Here is a 20,537-nt window from a genome sequence, read left to right as displayed (position 1 = left end):
CAAAAAATACGAATAAAAAACCTAAGATAAAAGTGAATTACACAGACAAAATCCAGATTTGGCATTTGCAAATTAAGGATTACTGGTTGTTCAAACAATTAAGACTATTTACTTGAGCAAACATGCAGTTGAGGATTTTTAGTAGATCAGACACACTCTACTGTATTAGAGAAAAGACAGTTAGTTACATGGAAGATGGAAGTTTTGGTTAATCAGATCCAGTAAAGCTCCTGAAGCATATTACCGATCTGTTAAAATGTTACTCTTCAAACTTGTGCCCTCAAATTATATAACCAGAAATAATTTATATTTTCTTTGAACTAGTGGAAAGGAGAGGGAATGGGGTCTTTCAAGCAGTCACACTTCAAGTGTGAAACTCCCTTGTCCTTATGGTGTATTGACACTATTGAAACTTTTCAAAACCAGTCTAATGTTAGAAGAGCTTTTAGGTAAACTGTTATTCTTCTTCTTATCATTATTATATTTTTATTAATTATATTTTTATTATGATGTTGATTTGGGTGACACTTTTTGATAAATATTATATATTACTTTTTAAAACATATTAACCATCCCTATGCTTAAAAAACTTTTAAAAATAAAATTGTTCTTTTAAACTTGTGCATTGTTTGACTTTTAAAATTTTTGTATCAGGTGTAAAACGACTTGTTAAATAAAGTTGTTTTTAATGTGAGCAGCTCCTATTGGCTCGTTTAAAAAGAGGGAGCAGATTGTACCGCCTAGCGTCTAGTCTTCGCGGTCTTTCGTCTGTTGCGCCTTTTCTCTCCCTGGTGTTTAAGAACGTGGAGGACAAAAGGATACCAAAGAATCGAAAACTATGACAAAGGTAAATACTTAAAGTTTGATACGTTTTCATCAATGGTTATTTTAGTAACTTTCTATAGTCGTCCTAAACGGTATAAGGGGGAGAAGCATAACATCTTTAGCTAGCAGGTAGAACTGGGTTAATTTGCTGCATTGTCTTTGGCAAACATAATTTAAAGTTAATTAAAAAACTCTTACTGCCTATATTCTACTCAATAAAGTTCATCTTATCTTATTCTGTTTTCATTGCACCATTCTCTCTATACAGTTTTTGAATTTACACACTATAACGTACACGGCAGTTTTTTTTCTGTGCTTCTGCAACTGTTTCTTGGGTTTTCCTATAAGGTTTTTGTAATTAATTTAAAAAATTTATATAATTTTTTTGGCTTTAGTGGATTCCTGCTCAGCTAACTCGGCCATTATGCACTACCCAGTAAACAAAATGGCTGAACAGTATCTTAAATGTCTGAACATGAGCTAGTCATACCATGTTACGTAATATTCATGTGCAGTGTAGCAAGGTGATTGTTTAAATTACAGGAGTAGATGCCTGCAGCTGAAACGGTTTTCTGATCTGAATACGGTAATGTTACCAGATATGCATTGTACTATGGGAAAACGGTGGTGGATCAGTGTGTAAAAAGCCCCCAAAAGAAACACACAGCATCTTTAGCTCAAACACTATCTGATCACTCTCTTAGATACTGTGCTGTTCCATCTAGTTATTGGTTACTGAGAAATGTTAGGTCATTAATTAATTAAGAGAGTGCAACTGTTCAGATCAGATGGTGAAGTAGGAAAATGCAGAACATGTTATTATAGCTGAATGCTGTGCAAAATACTAGTAATAAATCTAACTCCCATTTATGGCTTTTACTACTGTGGGGCTAAATAAAAAATTACAGACATAATGAAATCTGCTACAATTACAAAGCTTAAGTTTAAAACAATTATTATATATTAAGCATTTTTTTGCTCTTTTTTTTTTAAATTCTTTTTGCTAATAATGGACTCAATTTTATTATCAACTTCAAAGACCTATTAAACTTTTAAACCATTAAATCCAGGAAATTAGATGCCCGTAAATGTACGAGACCCTCTTTATGTCTAGTATCCCCAAATATTTAATAATCCTTTCTAAAAGTACACAAATTTTGTTCTTTTCAATTAAATATTGCATGTTCAATGTATTCTTGAGCAGGTAAAAATTCCACTAAATTAGTTTTTGCATATTTTTAAGTATAATCAAATTTTTATAGTTTGCGAGTACTTTTAATTTGGAGATTTTGCCACTTGATTTGAAGTTTGGATAGTGCTTTATAGTAATTTGTAAATGTTTTGAACTCATCTGGCTTCTTAATAATTTAATAAAAAATTAACAAGCCATGTAATAATTTGAAAACCACTAGGGACCACTTATAAAAAAGTAATTCCTTTTTTACTTAAAGGAATTTAGGATTTATGTCTGTCAAGTCATTTGTTCTGGCATAAGTCACCATTTTGATATATCTTCCTGTGACTTTAAAGTCTGTCAGCTAGTTAGATACATTTTTGCACTGCTAGTGTTTGCTGCTTGAATTAGTCAGTTTATCATATAAACACATGCAGTGCCTTTCAAACTTTTAATTACACTGTTCATTTTGTGCATTAGTAAGAGAATCTTTTATATTGAATTATCCTGGGAAAAAACAAAAATGTTTGTATTTTCTCATGCACTTTCTTTCATTTCCTTATCACGTTTAGATTCTTCAAGATCACAAGCACCATCTTTGACATGTAAGTAACTTTCATATTATTTGTATTACTTATTATTATTATTATTATTATTTTTGAAAAGTGATGGTCTTTGGGGCATCCTTTTTTTTTTATTGGTATTAAGTATATATATTTATTTAGGCACAGGAGGCAATGATCTATTTTAAAATTTAACATTTATTTAATTTTCATCTTTTATGCTAACAATAATGCCAACAGTGTTCTCTTCACTTGACCCACAACTCTGACAGTTTTGGTCCTCTGCTCTCCTCACAATAGACTACTTGCACTAGGGCATGTGACGTATTTCCGTTTCCAAATAGTACCGCTTGTGCGTTTCCGGTACGTTTGCTTATCTATCGGTAGCTATGCTAATGTCGCTTCAGAATGAGTATAAAAAGGAAAGTATTTAAAACAGAACATTTTCAAAAACAGGAGAAGAAATACTCCGAGCATTGCTGTGTCCCACTTTGTTCAGCTTCAGCCAAATTTAACGGCATACTAAGTTTTCATGCCTTTCCGACCCATTCCGACTTGAGAAGACAATGGCTGGTAAATATACGCCGGGATCATTTCACGATCACCTCTCACACCAGGGTCTGCTGCAGACACTTTGCCAGTGATCAACTCATAGAGCCAACAACCCTCGATGGTCGAAGGCGGCTTATTAAAGGTGCTGTACCAACACTTTTTGAGTGGAATGGCTATAAAGTTGAACCACCGCGGCGTAGTGTTTGGGAGAGAACGGAGCGACGCCCTGAACTAGTTCCTCCTGACGATCAAGAAGAGCACAGTCTTACAAGAGATCATGACTACTGCTCAGTCCCTGAGCCATCTGCATTGGACATATCAGCATCAGCTGCAGAAGACCTGTCCAAAGACGTGGAGACTCTGAGGAAGGAAATACAGGAGTTACGTGTCCAGCGAGAATTTGGGTTACAGCGTTTTGCTGGCTCCGACACTGACATCCGATTCTATACCAGGTACATCTAAGTTCTATTCAAGCTAACTGTTTAAAATATACCAAGGTCACCATCAGTTAAATTTAGAAAGTTTTTCCAGTCTTAATGAAAACAAAATAGAAATTTACTTTTTCTCTGCTGATTCTATGTTTTATGTAGATGCTTTAGTATTTAAACAATATCCTAATGCTACAGGTAAAATACAACACCAAATACTCTTAATCAGACTATTTTATACAGCATACCATTAGCATATTTGTCACAGTTCACATTATTTTTATGTCAGTGTGTAATGTTAATTAATGATTGACATGATGTATGTCTCTCTCGTGAATAGATTTCCAAGCTATGATCATTTGATGGCATTCTGGGTTTTGATTGAGCCTTGCATCTATAAAATGATCCGGGTTTCAAGAGCCAAGTCAGCTGCCAATCGGAACGAAGAAGTGTTGACACCTGCACGCACATCAACAGTAGGTTATGGGTTTGTTGGTAGTTAGAACTAGAGGTGTAATGTTATTGTATTTATGTACAATAACATTACATTATGTACAGTAGCATACATACACAGGTGTATGTATGCTAGACTCAGTATCCTTTACATACATACACCTGTGCACTACAGCACCTCATTGTTTACCCCATGGTACGGTATGCCTAACCATTACAAAACATTTAGCCAAGAAAAGAATAATTTTACTAGTTCATAGCTTAAGGAGTAACATTTTCCCTTTTGTTTTCACCTTCCAGAGGCAGCTGCTACAGCCAATTGATGAGTTTTTTCTTTTCCTGGTTTTCCTGTCAGTTGGTTTGAAGGAGAGGGACCTGGCACACCGATTTAACATACACCAGTCCACAGTGAGCCGCATTATTGCAACATGGACAAATTTTCTTGCCACTGCACTGGGGTCTCAGTGCATCTGGCTTACACGTGAAGAAGTGCAAGCTTACCTCCCTGAGGAATTCAAAGATTTCTCAGACACCCAGATGATCCTTGACTGTACAGAGCTGAGGTGTCAGACACCATCCTCACCACTTCTCCAAAGTGAAGTGTACTCTTCGTACAAATCCCACTGTACGATGAAAGCCCTGGTTGGCATAGCTCCACATGGTCCAGTGACATTCATCTCTAATCTGTATGCTGGTTCGGTTAGTGACAAGGAACTATTCAAACAATCAGGCATTGCTGAGAAGTTGACTGAAGACATGGCAGTGATGGTAGATAAGGGCTTCCTAATCACTGATTGTTGTAAATGCAAAGTGTACTGCCCACCTTTTCTATCTAAGCAGAAGCAGATGCCAGCATACCAGGTTAAGGAGACGCAGGCCATAGCCAGACTCAGGGTACATGTGGAGCGAGTCATTAGGAGGATCAAACAGAACAAACTTTTTGATAGCATCATTACCATGTCACATGTTTATAATATCAACCAACTGTTTGCAGTGGCATGTATGCTGTCAAATTACCAGAACACAGCATTAGTTAAAAAATGGGTTAAGTGAGACAAGATGGATTTTTCCCAAGACACCAGTGCCAGTAACTTATGGAAAATGACCTGCAGCTGAGGCCACTACAGTTGCATTTCTTCCTTCTCAGCTGACAATACTTGATTACAGAACTGGTACTTGAGTGCTGATAGTTGAGTTTCAGTTATTGATAATTCAAATTCATTGCAAATGTTTAATGTTAATAATACTGTTTAATTATACTACTATATTACTATTCAGATTCAACAAAACTATTTATCAAAATTATAAAGTAAATCACTAAATCGTTTTAAAACCATAAGTGACATTGAACTTTTGTAACATCAAAAATACCATTTGTCATTTTCTACAGTTCAGTTGTGTTATTGTCTAAATGTATATCAGTATGCTAGGCATGGAGTTTTAAATACTTACCATGTAAATAAGTTCTGCACAAATTCAACGTTTTAATGTGTGTTTTTAAAAATTAAATTGATGCCATTGCTTAAATAACAGTTTATTGATGTCACATAAAAGTAACATGTAACAACAAAAGAATTCATGAAATATATTGAAAATAAAACATCAGTTATTTTGTTCCAGCCAGCCTGAAGGATCTGTTTTTCTTTTTGCTGTTTTTACTGTTCATTTTTTCAAACACAGGTATCTTGGCATATATATGTAAAAAAAGAAATAGTCTGCCTTTTCTCTGATTGCATTGTGCACATCTATATCCATGTATATTCTTTGCACTAGGTAGTCCTCTTGTGCCCACACAACAAAGTCACACCACTGCATCCCACTGATGAGCAGTTGTCCTTGCACTTGCCAGTAATATGCGTGGCTCTTTTTTAGTTTAGGGGTACCACATTCCATCTGCACATATTTGCAGTCAATAAAGTTTTGTACATTGGGACATTTGAATTCGACGAAGCCAAACTGGGGGTATTCATTGGGGTCAAAAACAACACCATCAGGAGATGCAGCAAGCCAGGGGGCAATGGGGTGAATGACCAGACCACAGGGTGAGTAGTTAACATTCATTAGCCTACTATACTCTGCTGCTATTGCAGGCTCCATCTCAGTTCCTCTCCTCATGTCTGCTGTCTGCCTTGTTCCCTTCAATATACGCTCTGCTAGTGACTCGGCCGAGCTCTGGCCTCTGACGTGACACACCTCCCAAAACCTAGAGGCAGTCACTCTGGGCCTGCGGAGCTGATGCCACTCAGACGAAGAGCTTTGCTCACGTGTAGCTTCCTCTATTTTGTGAGCCATTTCCAGAGTTACAGACAAGCTTTTCAGATGCAGAAGCTCTTCTTCTGAGCACACAAACACACAATCTGATGGCAAGATGTCATACCCCTCCAGAGGCAAGTGTGGTGTTGGTGGTGCATCGCGGTGTAGTGTGATGTACCGGGTTGTCAAAACCGGCTGCTGATATGACAGAACACTGCCCTCCTGCACCAGCCCAAAGGCACTTTCCACAAGGGGCTTGTCAGGTCTCATGTTCATTGTGGTCACAAGTGGCCTGTCCTCAATATTAAATTTTGCATATGCCTCCGTTATTCTGAACAAGCAGGGATCTGGTAACGGACCCACCATGCCTCTGTAGAAGCCACTCCTAAAGAAAACATCAATGACAATAATGTAAGGAAGAAGGTTATTATACTGAACAACAACTAAACTAAAAACTAAAAGGTGTAAAACAGTGGTGCATAAGTTAGAGACTGGGATGTATATGTACATGACTGAGTTAGCCGTCTTCAGAAAGTGTAATGTTGTATGTAAATTAATACCTATTCTGACACATGTATGTATGAAAAAAATAGCAACATACATTTGTAACACATGAAACCAAATTTTACAAATGTAATTACCGTACTCCAGTCTGGGCCATCCTATTTGGTACCGGCTTAGTGAAGATCATGGAGTTGATGGGTCCTGGCCTCACACCCTAACAGAAGACACATTTACTATGGATGGTGTTGCTGTTCATATGTAAACATGGACTAATTCAAAAACTTTAACCTCATTTAAATTACCACTGTCCGTGGCTTGTGCCATTGCTGTTCAGATTCCGTGCAGCTATGCACAGGGGGGACAACCGGCACTCTGAGTTGTGAGTAGTGTGCTGTTTGGAAGAGCAGTGCCACTGTGTGATTGCACATAACAGCGCCTGCCACACAGGAGCACTGGCTATGTGTCAGTATCACCGGCGATGAATCCAGAAGCTTAATCTAAGAAGAAAGAACGAAAATTAAAAATGTAACATCTTCATGGAAGAGCCGAACAGGAACATAGTTCAGTGTTATGGTTACGCACCCTCCTGAATGCTTAGTGTTTCCTTCTCTCCCTATTAAAACAACTTAACCATGCTTGATAACTGTAATAACTTAGATTGTGTATATTTGCAGTATTAACTTGTTGTCAAATGTTTCTGATCACCCAAACACACGTTGATTTAACTATCTGACTAGTCAAATTAGGAGTGATAAAGCAGGGAGACAAGGAAAACATTCAAGTTGATGGGCCTTTAGGAATGAACTTAACTAATGCTTAAATGAACTGAACCCCACTGAACGGGGATTAACAACTTTACACAGCTTCCTGCCTACACTTAGTCTGTGTGGTGCCTCACTCTTCCTCATCGACCTGTAGCACAGGGCTCTCACACCGACCTCCCCTGACAACCTGTCTTTATTGGACACTGAATAAAGATACAAGTACCATTAGCATTATTTCTGTATTACTCATTTCAGCATGTCTTAAACATATATATTTTACACTTAGCAAGAGTAGCATTAGGTAGTTAACTACCTCCATAGTTAGCCAACTACCTAACGCCATTATAACAGTGTCTAACAACAAAAGTGACATTAGTTAAGAAAACCTCAACTATAGTTTAGGACGACATAAAACACAGTTTAAGAAAACATGTAATGTAGAGAACTGACATCAAATGAAGGACATAGCGGAGTAACGTAGTGTTTGCATTTGACGTTAGCTAGCGTTTCTTTGTCGGTTAATTTACGTTTTCTTACCTTCGTAGTTGTGTATATAAGATGCAGCATATAACTTAAATCCTTTATCTAATTTGCTGGCGGGGGTAGTCGTCACTCTGCAAATCCGATGAACATCGGTGATGTTCAATTTTGGGAGCTCTTGTAGGCAGCGAGTGTAGTGTAGTGTAGTGTAGTGTAGTGTAGTGTATAATGGTTTAACCGCACCGGAAGCACTGGAGCAGGACTACATAGAACGCGGAAGTGTTAGTGCAAGTAGTCCATTGGCTGATTTCCATCTGAGCTGCTACTGTCAACTGCATTAAACTGATTTTACATTGCCTTGTTATTCTAATCTTTATCTGCGTTTTGGACTCCAAACATTCACACCTGCTGTTAGTAACCAGAGCTCACAAGAGTGTAAGGCGTGTAGTTCAATAAAGTGATCGATGTGTTCACTAGCTGATTTCAATAAACCGGTAACTTATCAAATCCATATTTTATAGGAAGTACATTACTGATAAAAGTGGTAATAAACACGGTAACCAATAAAAATTTAAATTTCCTGTTATAAAAAAAAATACTGCAGTGAGCTCGGTTTTCTAACACCAGGTGTGAACATCTACAGTCTTTAAGCGCTGGTAAAGATTTAAAAATAAAAGCATTCAATAACATAACATTAAACAGTAAATTAGTTTGATGGTGTTGACTGCAGCAGCTCAATGTTAATCAGCTGATGGTGATGGAAGCAGATGAGCGTTTTTCATCATGGTTGTTAGTGATGTGTTGGTCAAAACGAAACGGCTCTTTGAAGTGAACGACACAAGCGTGTTTTTTCTCTCTCTCGCACTTTTTTTCCGCTTCACTCTGCACGCGAGCCTTGTGCTTTGCGCTGGGAAGAGGGGGGAGGGGCGGTTGTTACACACGCAGTAGCACAGTAACAGAGCAGGAGGGAGAGAGAAAGAGCCAGGGACAACAACGTCACATTAGAAAGGTATAGTAATCATCCACAACTATTTTCAATTGCGGATGATAAAGGATTCAGAAAGTTTATTCATGCAGGCCCATATGACAGAGAATGTGCATCTTCTGTTTGTTTTCATATTATAATTTATATTTAATTGTGTTGTGGTTTGCAGTGTTTTGTGTTGTTTCACTTTAAATTTGTTTAAAAGGAAAAAGCTGAAAATTTAAATAGTTAAAAGTTGAAATGTAAATAGTTGTTTTTTTTGTATTATATGATTTATTTATTACATTTTATGTGGAGAGAATAAATAAAAGTATATTTACGGTGGCTGCTAGAGACAAAGCACGTACAAACCCCAAAACACGCAAAAACTCCATAGCACGTACAAACTCCAAAGCACGTACAAAACACAACAGAAGTGCTCCAGGATGCTAGGCACAGTGTTGAGATTTTGTTACCTAGTGGCTACACAAGCCAGGAAGTACCAACGACCGGATTTGGTGTGTGGTAGTAACAGGTAAATGAACAGCTTTTGGAATTTTTTATGAATATATATGAGTGCTTGTGTATAAATACACAAAAAATACACATATGATTTCAATTGTGTAAATTAAGTGATCTAGATAGCTCTGTTTTGGAAGTTCAGTTGACGCTAGAAATGGGTTTTGGAGTTTGTACATGCTTTGTCTCTAGGGGCCACCATATATATTTATATATAAACATATATAAATAAAACCACGTTTCTTTTTTTACATTAGTAATTCCTTTTGTTCATAATTTTATATTGTTGTTAATAATAAATTAATTAAAGCAACAAAACAACCTGAAGAGCCGGTTGGGAGCCGAAAGAGCCGGCTTTCTAAAAAGAGACGAAAATCCCATCACTAGTTGTGTAATATGCTGGTATTGATATGATCAAAAATGAACTGAGTTGTTTCGTTGTTTCGTATTCTATAGAAATTGTACATCTAATTAATAACAAGGCTTTCTGCTGATGTTATTAATTAAAAATTTATTGTTTTATTTTTAAGCAACAACTTTTTAGCATGCAATCAGTCCATGCTGTACAGGACAGATTTGTAAACTGTGCATACAAAAATAGACTATTTTACAAAATTGCTCTTTCAACAAATGTAAATCACAGCAGATTTTTTTTGTTGTAGGTGCACTGTCACAACTAGAAATGTGGGGGGAAGTCCTCAAAGTTGAAGGCAGAACAGGAAAATACATGGAAATAACAATTTTCCTTTAAATGGTAAATGGCCTGCATTTTTATAGCGCTTTTCTAGTCCCTAAGGACCCCAAAGCGCTTCACACTACATTCAGTCATTCACCCATTCACACACACAATCACACACTGGCGATGGCAAGCTACATTGTAGCCACAGCTGCCCTGGGGCGCACTGACAGAGCACATCAGTAAAGGTCGATCTGGATACTTGATAACTGTTGGTATAGGTATGACATGAATTTGAATCTCCATTATCACAGGTTTTAATTGGGAGGGAACATGCATATATACAGGAGGACTATAAACAGCAATTCCTATTGCATACAACTGTTTTAGAAAATACCAACAACACTGTTAATTTATCACTTGCTGGTCTATAGACTTTACAGTGTGGATGGATGGAAAATCCATCTGGCTCCACTCTGGCTGAATTGGTGCTACAAACAACTCTGCGCTCGGCTTTCCTGGCTGTGTGTGGATTTATACTTACACATCCAAATTTTGACCCTATTTTTCTTCCTTTCAGCTGATTGGTCAATTTCATGTCAATCACCAATTAAACAATCCAATCAGAGAACATCTCCAGAAGTTGATTCTGTTCATCTGGACGTAGCATTTTCAGTGGGAGAAAATGCTGCAAGCGCTACGTCCAGATGAACAGAATCAACTTTTGGAGATTTACTTACCTGGATGATTGAGCATGCATCAAGACAATCAGAGAACAGATAGGTTTGGCTGTTGGAGGGCTGCATTACGGAGCTTCAGGTCCTGGAAGAATAAATTCCCTTTTAGAAGTATAGAGTAAGTGTACATTAGTTTCATTTTAATAATTTATCAGCATAGTAACCTACCTTCCCTTTTACATACCAGACCAGCATTTTTCTTCATTAGCACGAAGGAAAACAGTCTGTGCGTGTCAGAGTTCTGTGGTTTTTGTGTCACAGGGCTTATAATATGTGTAAAAATCTGGCCAGGGACCATCACATCACACTGCTATCATATTTTTCTGTTGCTATCATGTTTCTTTTCTGAGATGTTGTTACTTTTATGACAGATGTAATGAGAAATCTTCCAGAAAGTTAAATTTTTTATTCTATTCAAATATTTGATTCTGATAACAGATAAAGATTTTTTTTTTTTACTTTTGTTCTGCTATTTCATAGTTTATACAAATTTTGGCCAATTCCTATTTATTTTAACCCTTTAGCCCCCAAAAAGTCGCCAGCGACAGGTTTTTCCAAACCTGTCTCGTCAAACCTGAGCTCTGCCAGGGGCCCAACACGCCTGGACTTTTAGAAGAAAAGAGATGTCCGAAAATAAACCACAGGGTCAAATACTTAATTTTGTTCAGTGTTTTAGAGTTATTAATTTGAATTGACTAATTTAAATATTTTATTCATGTACATTTTGATTGCCTTTAGTAAAAATGGCAAAATTTCAATTTCTTTTTTCTTTCTGTTATTAATCCTTGATTACATTCATATAGTATACAGTAGAGGAAAAAACCTACCAGACCTACCAGTTATCCTGCGTAACATTATTGGGGATAAAGGGTTAAGGAAGCGCAATTAATTTTTTTAGTTTAGCTTGTGTTTACTACCATTTTTTTTTTTATCACCACACAGTAAACATTAAGTAATATGTAAAGTGTCCATTTATCCTCCATTCCGGTCCATTATCTTAAGCTTAGGCTGCTGCCCCTCGACCCAATCCGGTACTAAGTAGAGAGGCCCAGACTTCGCTCTCTCCAGGCACTTGGCCCAGCTCTTCCGGGGGAATCCCAAGGCATTCCCAGGCCAGCCGAAAAACATAGTCCCTCCAGCATGTCCTGGGTGTTCTGGGTCTCTTCCTGGTGGGACGTGCCCAAAACACCTCACCAGGGAGGCATCCTAACCAGATGCCAGTATCTAATCTGTCCTTTTTGTATGTTCCCCTCAGGTTGCCATGGTAGCAGATACAGGGGAAACAAGTGTAGACGATGCCACAAGAAGGATGATGAAATTCCTCATATCACCTGAGCTGGCTGTGGAGTACAACATGCTTGGCCGACATGGGGAAAAAAAGTTCAGAGATTTGCGTCTTTTTAATGTTGTGTATGGTAAGTTAGTTTCACTTGAGACATTTGAACTTTAGAAAACTAAACTTTTTTAATAAAGTGTTTGAAAGTGTAACTGAGATTGGTTATCATGCAATTTGTATATATTTTTTGAGGCAATAAAGTGAAATAAACATTGTTCTTTGAAAATCATCACCAAATGAAGTAAGCTAAGATTAACTTTACTTTGGCTTGCCCGTTTTTCTTCTTCTTCATTTGCAGAGGCACTGAAGAATTATTTAACATCAAAAGTCAACTTGCAAGAAGCAGAGAAGGCTCTGTCCAAGTGGTTCAGTGGAGCTAAAGACAGAGGAGGACCGAGGGCTGCAAGGGTTCAAAATAGACTTACGGCTCTGTAAAAAAACAAACCCTGCTGATTCAAGATAAGCTTTTGAGTTTTCCATCTGACTTTTTCCCCATGTTGCTACAGTTCCAAATATCTAAGGAATTTTGCTGTAGTTTGACATTTCTAGTTTTTAAACGTTTACGCACTTTGGAATACAGTTACGTAAAATCACAGTTGTTGGACAAAATAAATGTGAAAAATGTTGTTTTGTGTACCCTCGTGATTTTTGAAATGGTTTTATTTACAAACTAGATTTTGTTTGCGGTCAGCTTTAATATATTTGGTGTCTTTGTGTCACAGAACCCGTATTAGCCGTCTGAAAAATTGATTTTGTGACTGTTTTACTACATGGGGCCCACTCAGTGCCAGAACTTAGTCAATTCAAACTAGAAATAAGATGCAAATACAGAACCCACTGCTAATGCCATTCCAACTTTTTAGCTCATGTTTTCCTCATGTTGTACCCACTAAGAACTTGAAAAATGGGGCCTAGGTGGGTTTCAGTGTACTTTGCCCAGTTGGGGTCCATTTAGTTCCCAGATTTTACCTATATAACACCGAGATGGGCTTATAAAATGGGGCCATTATGGAACCCGCGGACAATCCCACTTAAAACCCACTTTTTAGCCTATGTGGTACTCACATGGTACCCACAAAACAACTTGAAAGGTGGGGCCTGGGTGGGTTTCTTTGTACTTTGCCCAGTTGGGGTCCATTTAGTTCCCAGATTATACCAATATAACACCGAGATGGGCTTACAAAATGGGGCCATTATGGAACCCGCGGGCAATCCCACTTAAAACCCACTTTTTAGCCTATGTGGTACTCACATGGTACCCACAAAACAACTTGAAAGGTGGGGCCCAGGTGGGTTTCTGTGTACTTTGCCTAGTTGGGGCCCATTTAGTTCCCAGATTTTACCAATATAATACCGAGATGGGCTTATTAAATGGGGCCATTATGGAACCCGCGGACAATCCCACTTAAAACCCACTTTTTAGCCTATGTGGTGCCCACATGGTACCCACAAAACAACTTGAAAGATGGGGCCCAGGTGGGTTTCTGTGTACTTTGCCCAGTTGGGGCACATTTAGTTCCCAGATTTTACCAATATAACACCGAGATGGGCTTATAAAATGGGGCCATTATGGAACCTGCGGACAATCCCACTTAAAACCCACTTTTTAGCCTATGTGGTGCCTACATGGTACCCACAAAAACTTGAAAGATGGGGCCTAGGTGGGTTTCTGTGTACTTTTCCCAGTTGGGGCCCATTTAGTTCCCAGATTTTCCTAACATAACACCTATATGGGCATTTAATATGGGGCCATTACGGAACCCCCGGACAATCCTATATGGGGCCCATTTTTCAGCCCATTTCCAAACCATATGGGCCCCACATATAAATGTTGGCTGGGAAACAGGCTCTTTATACATGCTGTGATGACACAGTCATGCTTACGTTTTTTTAATGTCCTGTATATAAGTTGAATTGTCCAAAGCACAAAAATGTTGCACTTCCAAATGGTCCTAACACACTGTGTGCTCTGTGTCACTTTAACACTGTGCTGTGAGAAACGAACATGTGTTATTATGGTGACGTTACCGCGGGAAAAGCATTTTTGCAGCTCAGCGTTGAAGCTGCAGTTCGCAAAAAAGGTTTGCATGTTTTCCCTGTAACATGTGAAGCTTAGCACAATACTATATTTTAAAGTGCGTGACATTTGCCAAGTATAAAAGGTCTTTTATAGCGGGCTTCTCTCGCTTACGGCCATACCACCCTGAACACGCCCGATCTCGTCTGATCTCGGAAGCCAAGCTGGGTCGGGCCTGGTCAGTACTTGGATGGGACACCGCCTGGGAATACCAGGTGCCGTAAGCTTTTGCACTTCAACACACAAATGACAGTTTAAATGTTGAAACGGATGTGAGGCACTCTTTAAGCTCATTTTCCAATAGGATGGTTAGTGAGTCTTGCGCAAAGAGCTCTTCCGCTCATGTAGTAATGTCAAATTCTTCAAGCGTTACATCAATATCTCTGTACATGCACAGAGCACCTGTAGATGTTTTTGTGCAAAGACTCACAATTGTTTATGACGTGAATATTGCAGCATTAAGTATGCATTATAACTGTGTTGTCATGTGCAGCTATTAAAAAAAGTAGAAACTAATCAATATCCTTCACTCTAAATTGTTTTTTAAATCCCAATAAATGGGTTACAGTATCTACATGACCCCCGTTGTCGAGGAAGCCTCTCACTTACGGCCATACCAGCCTGTTCTCATCTGATCTCTGAAGCTGAGCAGGGGCGGTCCTGCATAGTAGCGTCACCTTCACCTTGCTCCGTGTTAGAAACTCCATGCTATCGTGTTCCCTGCTCAGGGTAGCTGTTACGGCTGTGGCCATAAGAACACTGTGTGGGCTGTTTGTTCTGTGTCTCTTTACTGTGCTTAAGACTCTCTACAGGTACCTCCCCTAATGAAGAGTAGTGAGCTGATTGGACCATGGAACAGGTGACCACATTCAAAAAGCCGCTCTGACAGCTCCAGAGAGAGAGAGAGAGAGTGTGGAACGAGCGAGTAGCCTGACAGCCGTCGCAGTCCTGACCCTGGTTTTCCCAGCCTGCGTTTATCTTGTGTATTTGTGGGAGTGTGAATTGTAAGCTTAGGCACTCGTGGGCTGAAGCGGAAGGGGTGAGCTGCCTTTTCTTTTGGAATCGTTTTCTCCTGTTTTCTTGGTCAGGGAGCGAGGGATAGCTCTGTCATTTGTTTGTTCTTTTTTCTTTCTTAGGGTTTAGTTAGTCTTTTCTGGTGGGACTTAGTTGGTTTTGTTTATTATTTTGGCCTGGGCTCACCCCGGAGCTATGCTTCTTGTCCTTAAATAAAATCACTTTTTTTACTTACAACTGGTTTGGATGTTTGGCTTGGGAACCAGGGCGGGGATTTGGTCTCTCTCTCCTCCAACCTTATGTGCGTCCCTACCCGCCTAGACTAGGGGCGTAACATAAATGGGGGCTCGTCCCTTTTCGTTCGTGTGATTGGTTCGTTTCCTTTTTGCGTTTGTGGTGGGGGGGAAACGTCGTGCGCGAGTTTTGCGGCTCTGGAGTGCGCGGATGCGGTTGGGTGTCTGCGGTGTTGTGTTTTCCTTTTTCGCTTTGCTCGTGATGTCGTTTGACATGGATGATTTTGCGCAACGTCCCTCCATTGAAAAGTTGGAGCGGTGCACAAAAGCAGATTTGTTGGTAGTGGCTAACTTATTCAGGGTGGATGTTCCGTTGAATGCTAAGAAGGCGGAAATTAAACACTGTTTGGTGGAGAGACTGGTGGACAGGGGAGTGTTTGGGGGGCAGAAAACCTCGCCGAGTGGGTCTGGGAGTTTGGAGACGGCAGTGGGGGCGGAAGCTGCTGGGGCCGTCCCGAAGCCTTCCAAGGGGCGGATGCCGTCGGGGGCGGAAGCTCCTGTCGCCATTCAGTCTCCTGTATTTGACCCGGCTGGCCAGGTTGGGGCGGGTTTGGTGACGGAGGATCTCAGGCTTGCCCTTCGCTTGAAGGAGGTGGAGTTGGCGGCTAAGGCTAAGGAAGTCGAGCTCATGCATCTCCGCATTCGAGCTATGGAGCTTGATCGTTCTCGAGCGAGTGACGCTGCTCCCGTTCCTGTAAGTACACTCCCCGACACTCCCACCATAGACCAGTTTAACGCTAGCAAACAGGTTGTTTTGGTACCTCCTTTTAGGGAAGGAGAGGTTGACTCATATTTCACTGCTTTTGAGCGCATCGCAACCACTTTAAAATGGCCAAAGGACGTCTGGAGTCTGTTGCTGCAATGCAAATTAATGGGAAGAGCGCAGGAGGTCTGTGCGAGTCTTTCTATTGCGGACAGCTTGGATTATGAGGTTGTCAAATCCACTATTTTGCGGGCTTATGAACTTGTCCCAGAGGCGTATCGACAGAAGTTTCGTGCCTGTCGCAAGTTTGATAGTCAAACGTTTGTGGAATTTGCACGTGAGAAAACTGTCTTATTTGACAAGTGGGTGGCTGCCAGTCACGCGGAGGACTTTACTCAGCTAAAGGAGTTGATCCTGCTGGAAGAGTTCAAGACATGTCTCCCTGAAAACATTGTCGTGTATCTTAACGAGCAGAAGGTGGGGTTACTGTCTAAAGCCGCGGTCCTTGCCGACGAGTTTGTGTTAACTCATCGTGCTGCACTTTCGACAGAGCGCCGTGAGTACACTTCCTCACCTCGTCCTGTCAGAAGTTATAGGGTTTCCCCTAAGCGCCAGACACGTTCTGCTGCTATTCCTATGTCAGATCGCAAATGTTTTTATTGTCATGAAATCGGGCACCTCGTTGCTGCTTGCCCATCACTACAGCGCAGGGAGCAGGCCAACACGGTGAGGAAGCCGAAAAGTGTGGGTTTCGTTCGTTCTATGTCAGCTTCCACTTCACCTAGCAATGGAGTGGGAAGTGAAGGCTTTGATGAGAGCTACCGCCCTTTTGTGTCGGAGGGGTTTGTTTCGTTGAATGAAAAAGAGGAGGATCGGGTGCCGATCATGATTCTGCGTGACACTGGGGCCGCGCAGACTCTTATTTTGAAGGGTATTCTACCTTTTTCTGATGACTCTTTTTGTGGTTCGGATGCTCTTGTCTGGGGTGTAAAAATGGATGTACTACGTGTGCCATTGCACAATGTGTTTCTTCAATCGCCGCTCGTTTCGGGTTCGGTACCGGTTGGCGTGCGCGACCAGTTGCCAGTGCCCGGAGTTGCGATGATTCTGGGGAATGATTTGGCTAACGGAAAAGTGTTTTCTACCCCGAGAGTGGTTGAGATACCGGTGCCTGATATTTCATTACCTAACCCTGTCGCTGAGGAGCATTCCTCCTCTGTTTTTCCTGCTTGCGCGGTAACTCGTGCGCATAGGCGCAAGTACGGTGACGTGGATTTATCTGATTCTTTTCTCTGTGCTGGTGGTGGTCCGGAGTCTGAATCTGAAACCCGTGTTCCACTGACGGGCGACTCTGAGGCGATGCTGCCTATTAGCCCATCAGTGACACCTCAACTGTCTTTGGAAATCAACAAAAAGGAGTTGGTTTCGGCACAGCAGAGTGACCCAACTCTTGTGAGTTGTTTTTCCGCGGCCAACTCTAGCGACCAGTACCCTCGTGTTTATAGTGTCGAGGATGACGTGTTGATGCGTACTTGGTATCCGCCTACAGCTGGTGATTTGGGTTGGAATGTGTTTAAACAGGTTCTGGTGCCTCAACAGTACCGACCCAAAGTTCTTGGTCTTGCCCATGACAGTTTTTCTGGACATTTAGGTATTAGGAAAACCTATCACCGCATTCTGCGTCATTTCTTTTGGCCAGGATTGAAGAATGACGTCGCTCAGTATTGTCGTTCTTGTCACACCTGTCAGATTAGTGGTAAGCCTAACCAAGTCATTCCACCCGCTCCATTACACCCTATTCCAGTTTTAGGGGAACCTTTTGAACACATCCTCATCGACTGCGTTGGTCCGCTCCCTAAAACAAAATCGGGTCACCAGTACCTCTTGACTCTGATGTGTGTTGCTACCCGTTTTCCCGAGGCAATTCCGTTGCGCACCCTTAAGGTTAAACCAGTTGTTAAGGCATTGGTGAACTTTTTCTCTATCTTTGGTTTACCAAAAGCTGTTCAAACTGACCAAGGCTCTAATTTCATGTCTAGGATTTTTGCTCAGGTTTTGCAGTCACTTGGCATTAAACATCGGAAATCTAGTGCCTATCATCCGGAGTCGCAAGGTGCGCTCGAGCGGTTTCATCAGACATTGAAATCGATGATGCGGAAATTTTGCCTTGAGTCTCAAAAGGAGTGGGATGAGGGGTTGCCGCTGCTTCTTTTAGCAGTGAGAGAAAGTGTGCAGGAGTCGTTAGGATTTAGCCCTGCTGAGCTGGTGTTCGGTCACACAGTGCGTGGCCCCTTGCGATTGCTTAAGGAGAACTTCCTGTCCGACACTGTTGCCCCTAAGGAAAATGTGTTAGACTATGTGAGCTCTTTCAGAGAGCGTTTGCATAAAGCGTGCGCAATTGCACGGGATGCTCTCAGTGCAACACAAGGTAGGATGAAGAGGAAGTTTGATGTGAAGGCTGTGCAGCGAAAATTTGAGGTTGGTGATAAAGTTTTAACACTTTTACCAGTCCCTGGATCTTCCCTCCAGGCCAAGTTCAGTGGTCCGTATACAGTGCAGGCGAAATTGAGTGATACGGATTATGTCATCGACACCCCAGAGCGAAGGAAAAAGTGCCGTGTGTGTCATATTAATATGATGAAGCCCTACTTTGCTGGTGGTGTGTCAACAGTTGCGACTGTGGGGGTGCCGGTTTCCGAAACTCGGTATGACCCAGTAGGTGACGATTTGGTTTTCGGTTGTGCTGTGGGCTGCGCACGACTTAGGAATTCTGAAATCCTACGTGATTTAAGGTCACATTTAACTGGGGTAGACGATGATGTCCGAAATGACGTGTGTCGGTTGATTGAAAATCATCCTAATCTTTTCTCGGACACTCCATCCTGTACCACCGTGTTGGAGCATGATATCGATGTGGGGGACCATCCTCCAATCAAACAGCATGCCTACCGGGTGAATCCCACTAAGCGTGCTCTTTTCCAGACAGAAGTCTCTTATCTGTTGGAGAATTGTCTTGCTGTCCCTAGCTCTAGTGCGTGGAGTTCCCCATGTCTCCTAGTGCCTAAAGCGGATAAGACCCCACGGTTTTGTACAGATTTTCGGAAGGTGAACAGTGTGACCAAGCCTGACTCCTATCCTCTGCCCAGAATGGAGGATTGTGTTGATAGGGTCGGTTCTGCGACCTTCGTTACCAAGCTGGACTTGTTAAAGGGCTATTGGCAAGTTCCCCTAACATCACGTGCGGCTGAAATCTCTGCTTTTGTTACTCCTGACCATTTTCTCCAGTACACTGTCATGCCTTTCGGGTTGCGCAACGCTCCCGCCACATTTCAACGGCTCATGAATATCGTGCTGGGCGGCGTCTGCAAGTGTGAAGTGTATTTGGATGACATTGTCGTCTATTCAGACACCTGGTCAGAGCATATGGAGACACTCACTGATGTGTTCCATCGCTTGGAAAGGGCATCCCTCACCCTCAACCTCGCCAAGTGTGATTTTGGTAAAGCCATGGTAACGTACTTAGGAAAGCAGGTGGGTCAGTGGTCCCTCCTGGTGCAGGACTTCAATTTGGAAATCCGTCATAAAAAGGGCACAGAGAATGTGTTAGCGGATGCCCTATCCCGTGTTTTCCCTTAAACATGACTGTCCAAAACATCTACAAAGGAGATGTCTTTGATTTTGGGAAGGGGGGTGTTACGGCTGTGGCCATAAGAACACTGTGTGGGCTGTTTGTTCTGTGTCTCTTTACTGTGCTTAAGACTCTCTACAGGTACCTCCCCTAATGAAGAGTAGTGAGCTGATTGGACCATGGAACAGGTGACCACATTCAAAAAGCCGCTCTGACAGCTCCAGAGAGAGAGAGAGAGAGTGTGGAACGAGCGAGTAGCCTGACAGCCGTCGCAGTCCTGACCCTGGTTTTCCCAGCCTGCGTTTATCTTGTGTATTTGTGGGAGTGTGAATTGTAAGCTTAGGCACTCGTGGGCTGAAGCGGAAGGGGTGAGCTGCCTTTTCTTTTGGAATCGTTTTCTCCTGTTTTCTTGGTCAGGGAGCGAGGGATAGCTCTGTCATTTGTTTGTTCTTTTTTCTTTCTTAGGGTTTAGTTAGTCTTTTCTGGTGGGACTTAGTTGGTTTTGTTTATTATTTTGGCCTGGGCTCACCCCGGAGCTATGCTTCTTGTCCTTAAATAAAATCACTTTTTTTACTTACAACTGGTTTGGATGTT

General features: G+C 41.2%; 1 protein-coding gene, 1 long non-coding RNA gene and 1 other non-coding gene across 4 annotated transcripts; 2 read left to right on the top strand and 1 right to left on the bottom strand.

Moving 5' to 3' along the window:
* Positions 1–736: 736 nt before the first annotated feature.
* LOC145424066 (uncharacterized) lies at positions 737–12,854 on the top strand. The gene is made up of 4 exons (XR_013905012.1): positions 737–847; positions 2,572–2,604; positions 12,148–12,307; positions 12,527–12,854. It is a non-coding gene; the product is annotated as an uncharacterized LOC145424066 (long non-coding RNA).
* Positions 5,643–8,187, bottom strand: LOC113016865 (uncharacterized). 2 transcript variants are annotated; one of them, XM_080296861.1, is made up of 4 exons: positions 8,054–8,187; positions 7,055–7,249; positions 6,890–6,966; positions 5,643–6,633 (listed from the first exon to the last, which is right to left on the bottom strand). In XM_080296861.1, exons 1-4 carry the CDS (start codon positions 8,081–8,083, stop codon positions 5,658–5,660), a joined length of 1,278 nt encoding a protein of 425 aa, XP_080152987.1. In that variant the 5' UTR covers positions 8,084–8,187; the 3' UTR covers positions 5,643–5,657. The 2 variants fall into 2 exon arrangements, with proteins under 2 accessions (XP_080152987.1, XP_080152986.1); XM_080296860.1 differs by lacking the exon at positions 8,054–8,187 and adding an exon at positions 7,628–7,762.
* Positions 12,855–14,413: 1,559 nt separating the features above from the next.
* LOC113024851 (5S ribosomal RNA) lies at positions 14,414–14,532 on the top strand. Its single transcript, XR_003272720.2, has one exon. It is a non-coding gene; the product is annotated as a 5S ribosomal RNA (ribosomal RNA).
* Positions 14,533–20,537: the final 6,005 nt, after the last annotated feature.

This window comes from Astatotilapia calliptera, chromosome 23 (genome assembly GCF_964374335.1).
Source record: "Astatotilapia calliptera chromosome 23, fAstCal68.1, whole genome shotgun sequence".
NCBI classification, from domain to species: Eukaryota; Metazoa; Chordata; class Actinopteri; order Cichliformes; family Cichlidae; genus Astatotilapia; species Astatotilapia calliptera.
This window is presented reverse-complemented; position numbering and strand designations above follow the sequence as displayed.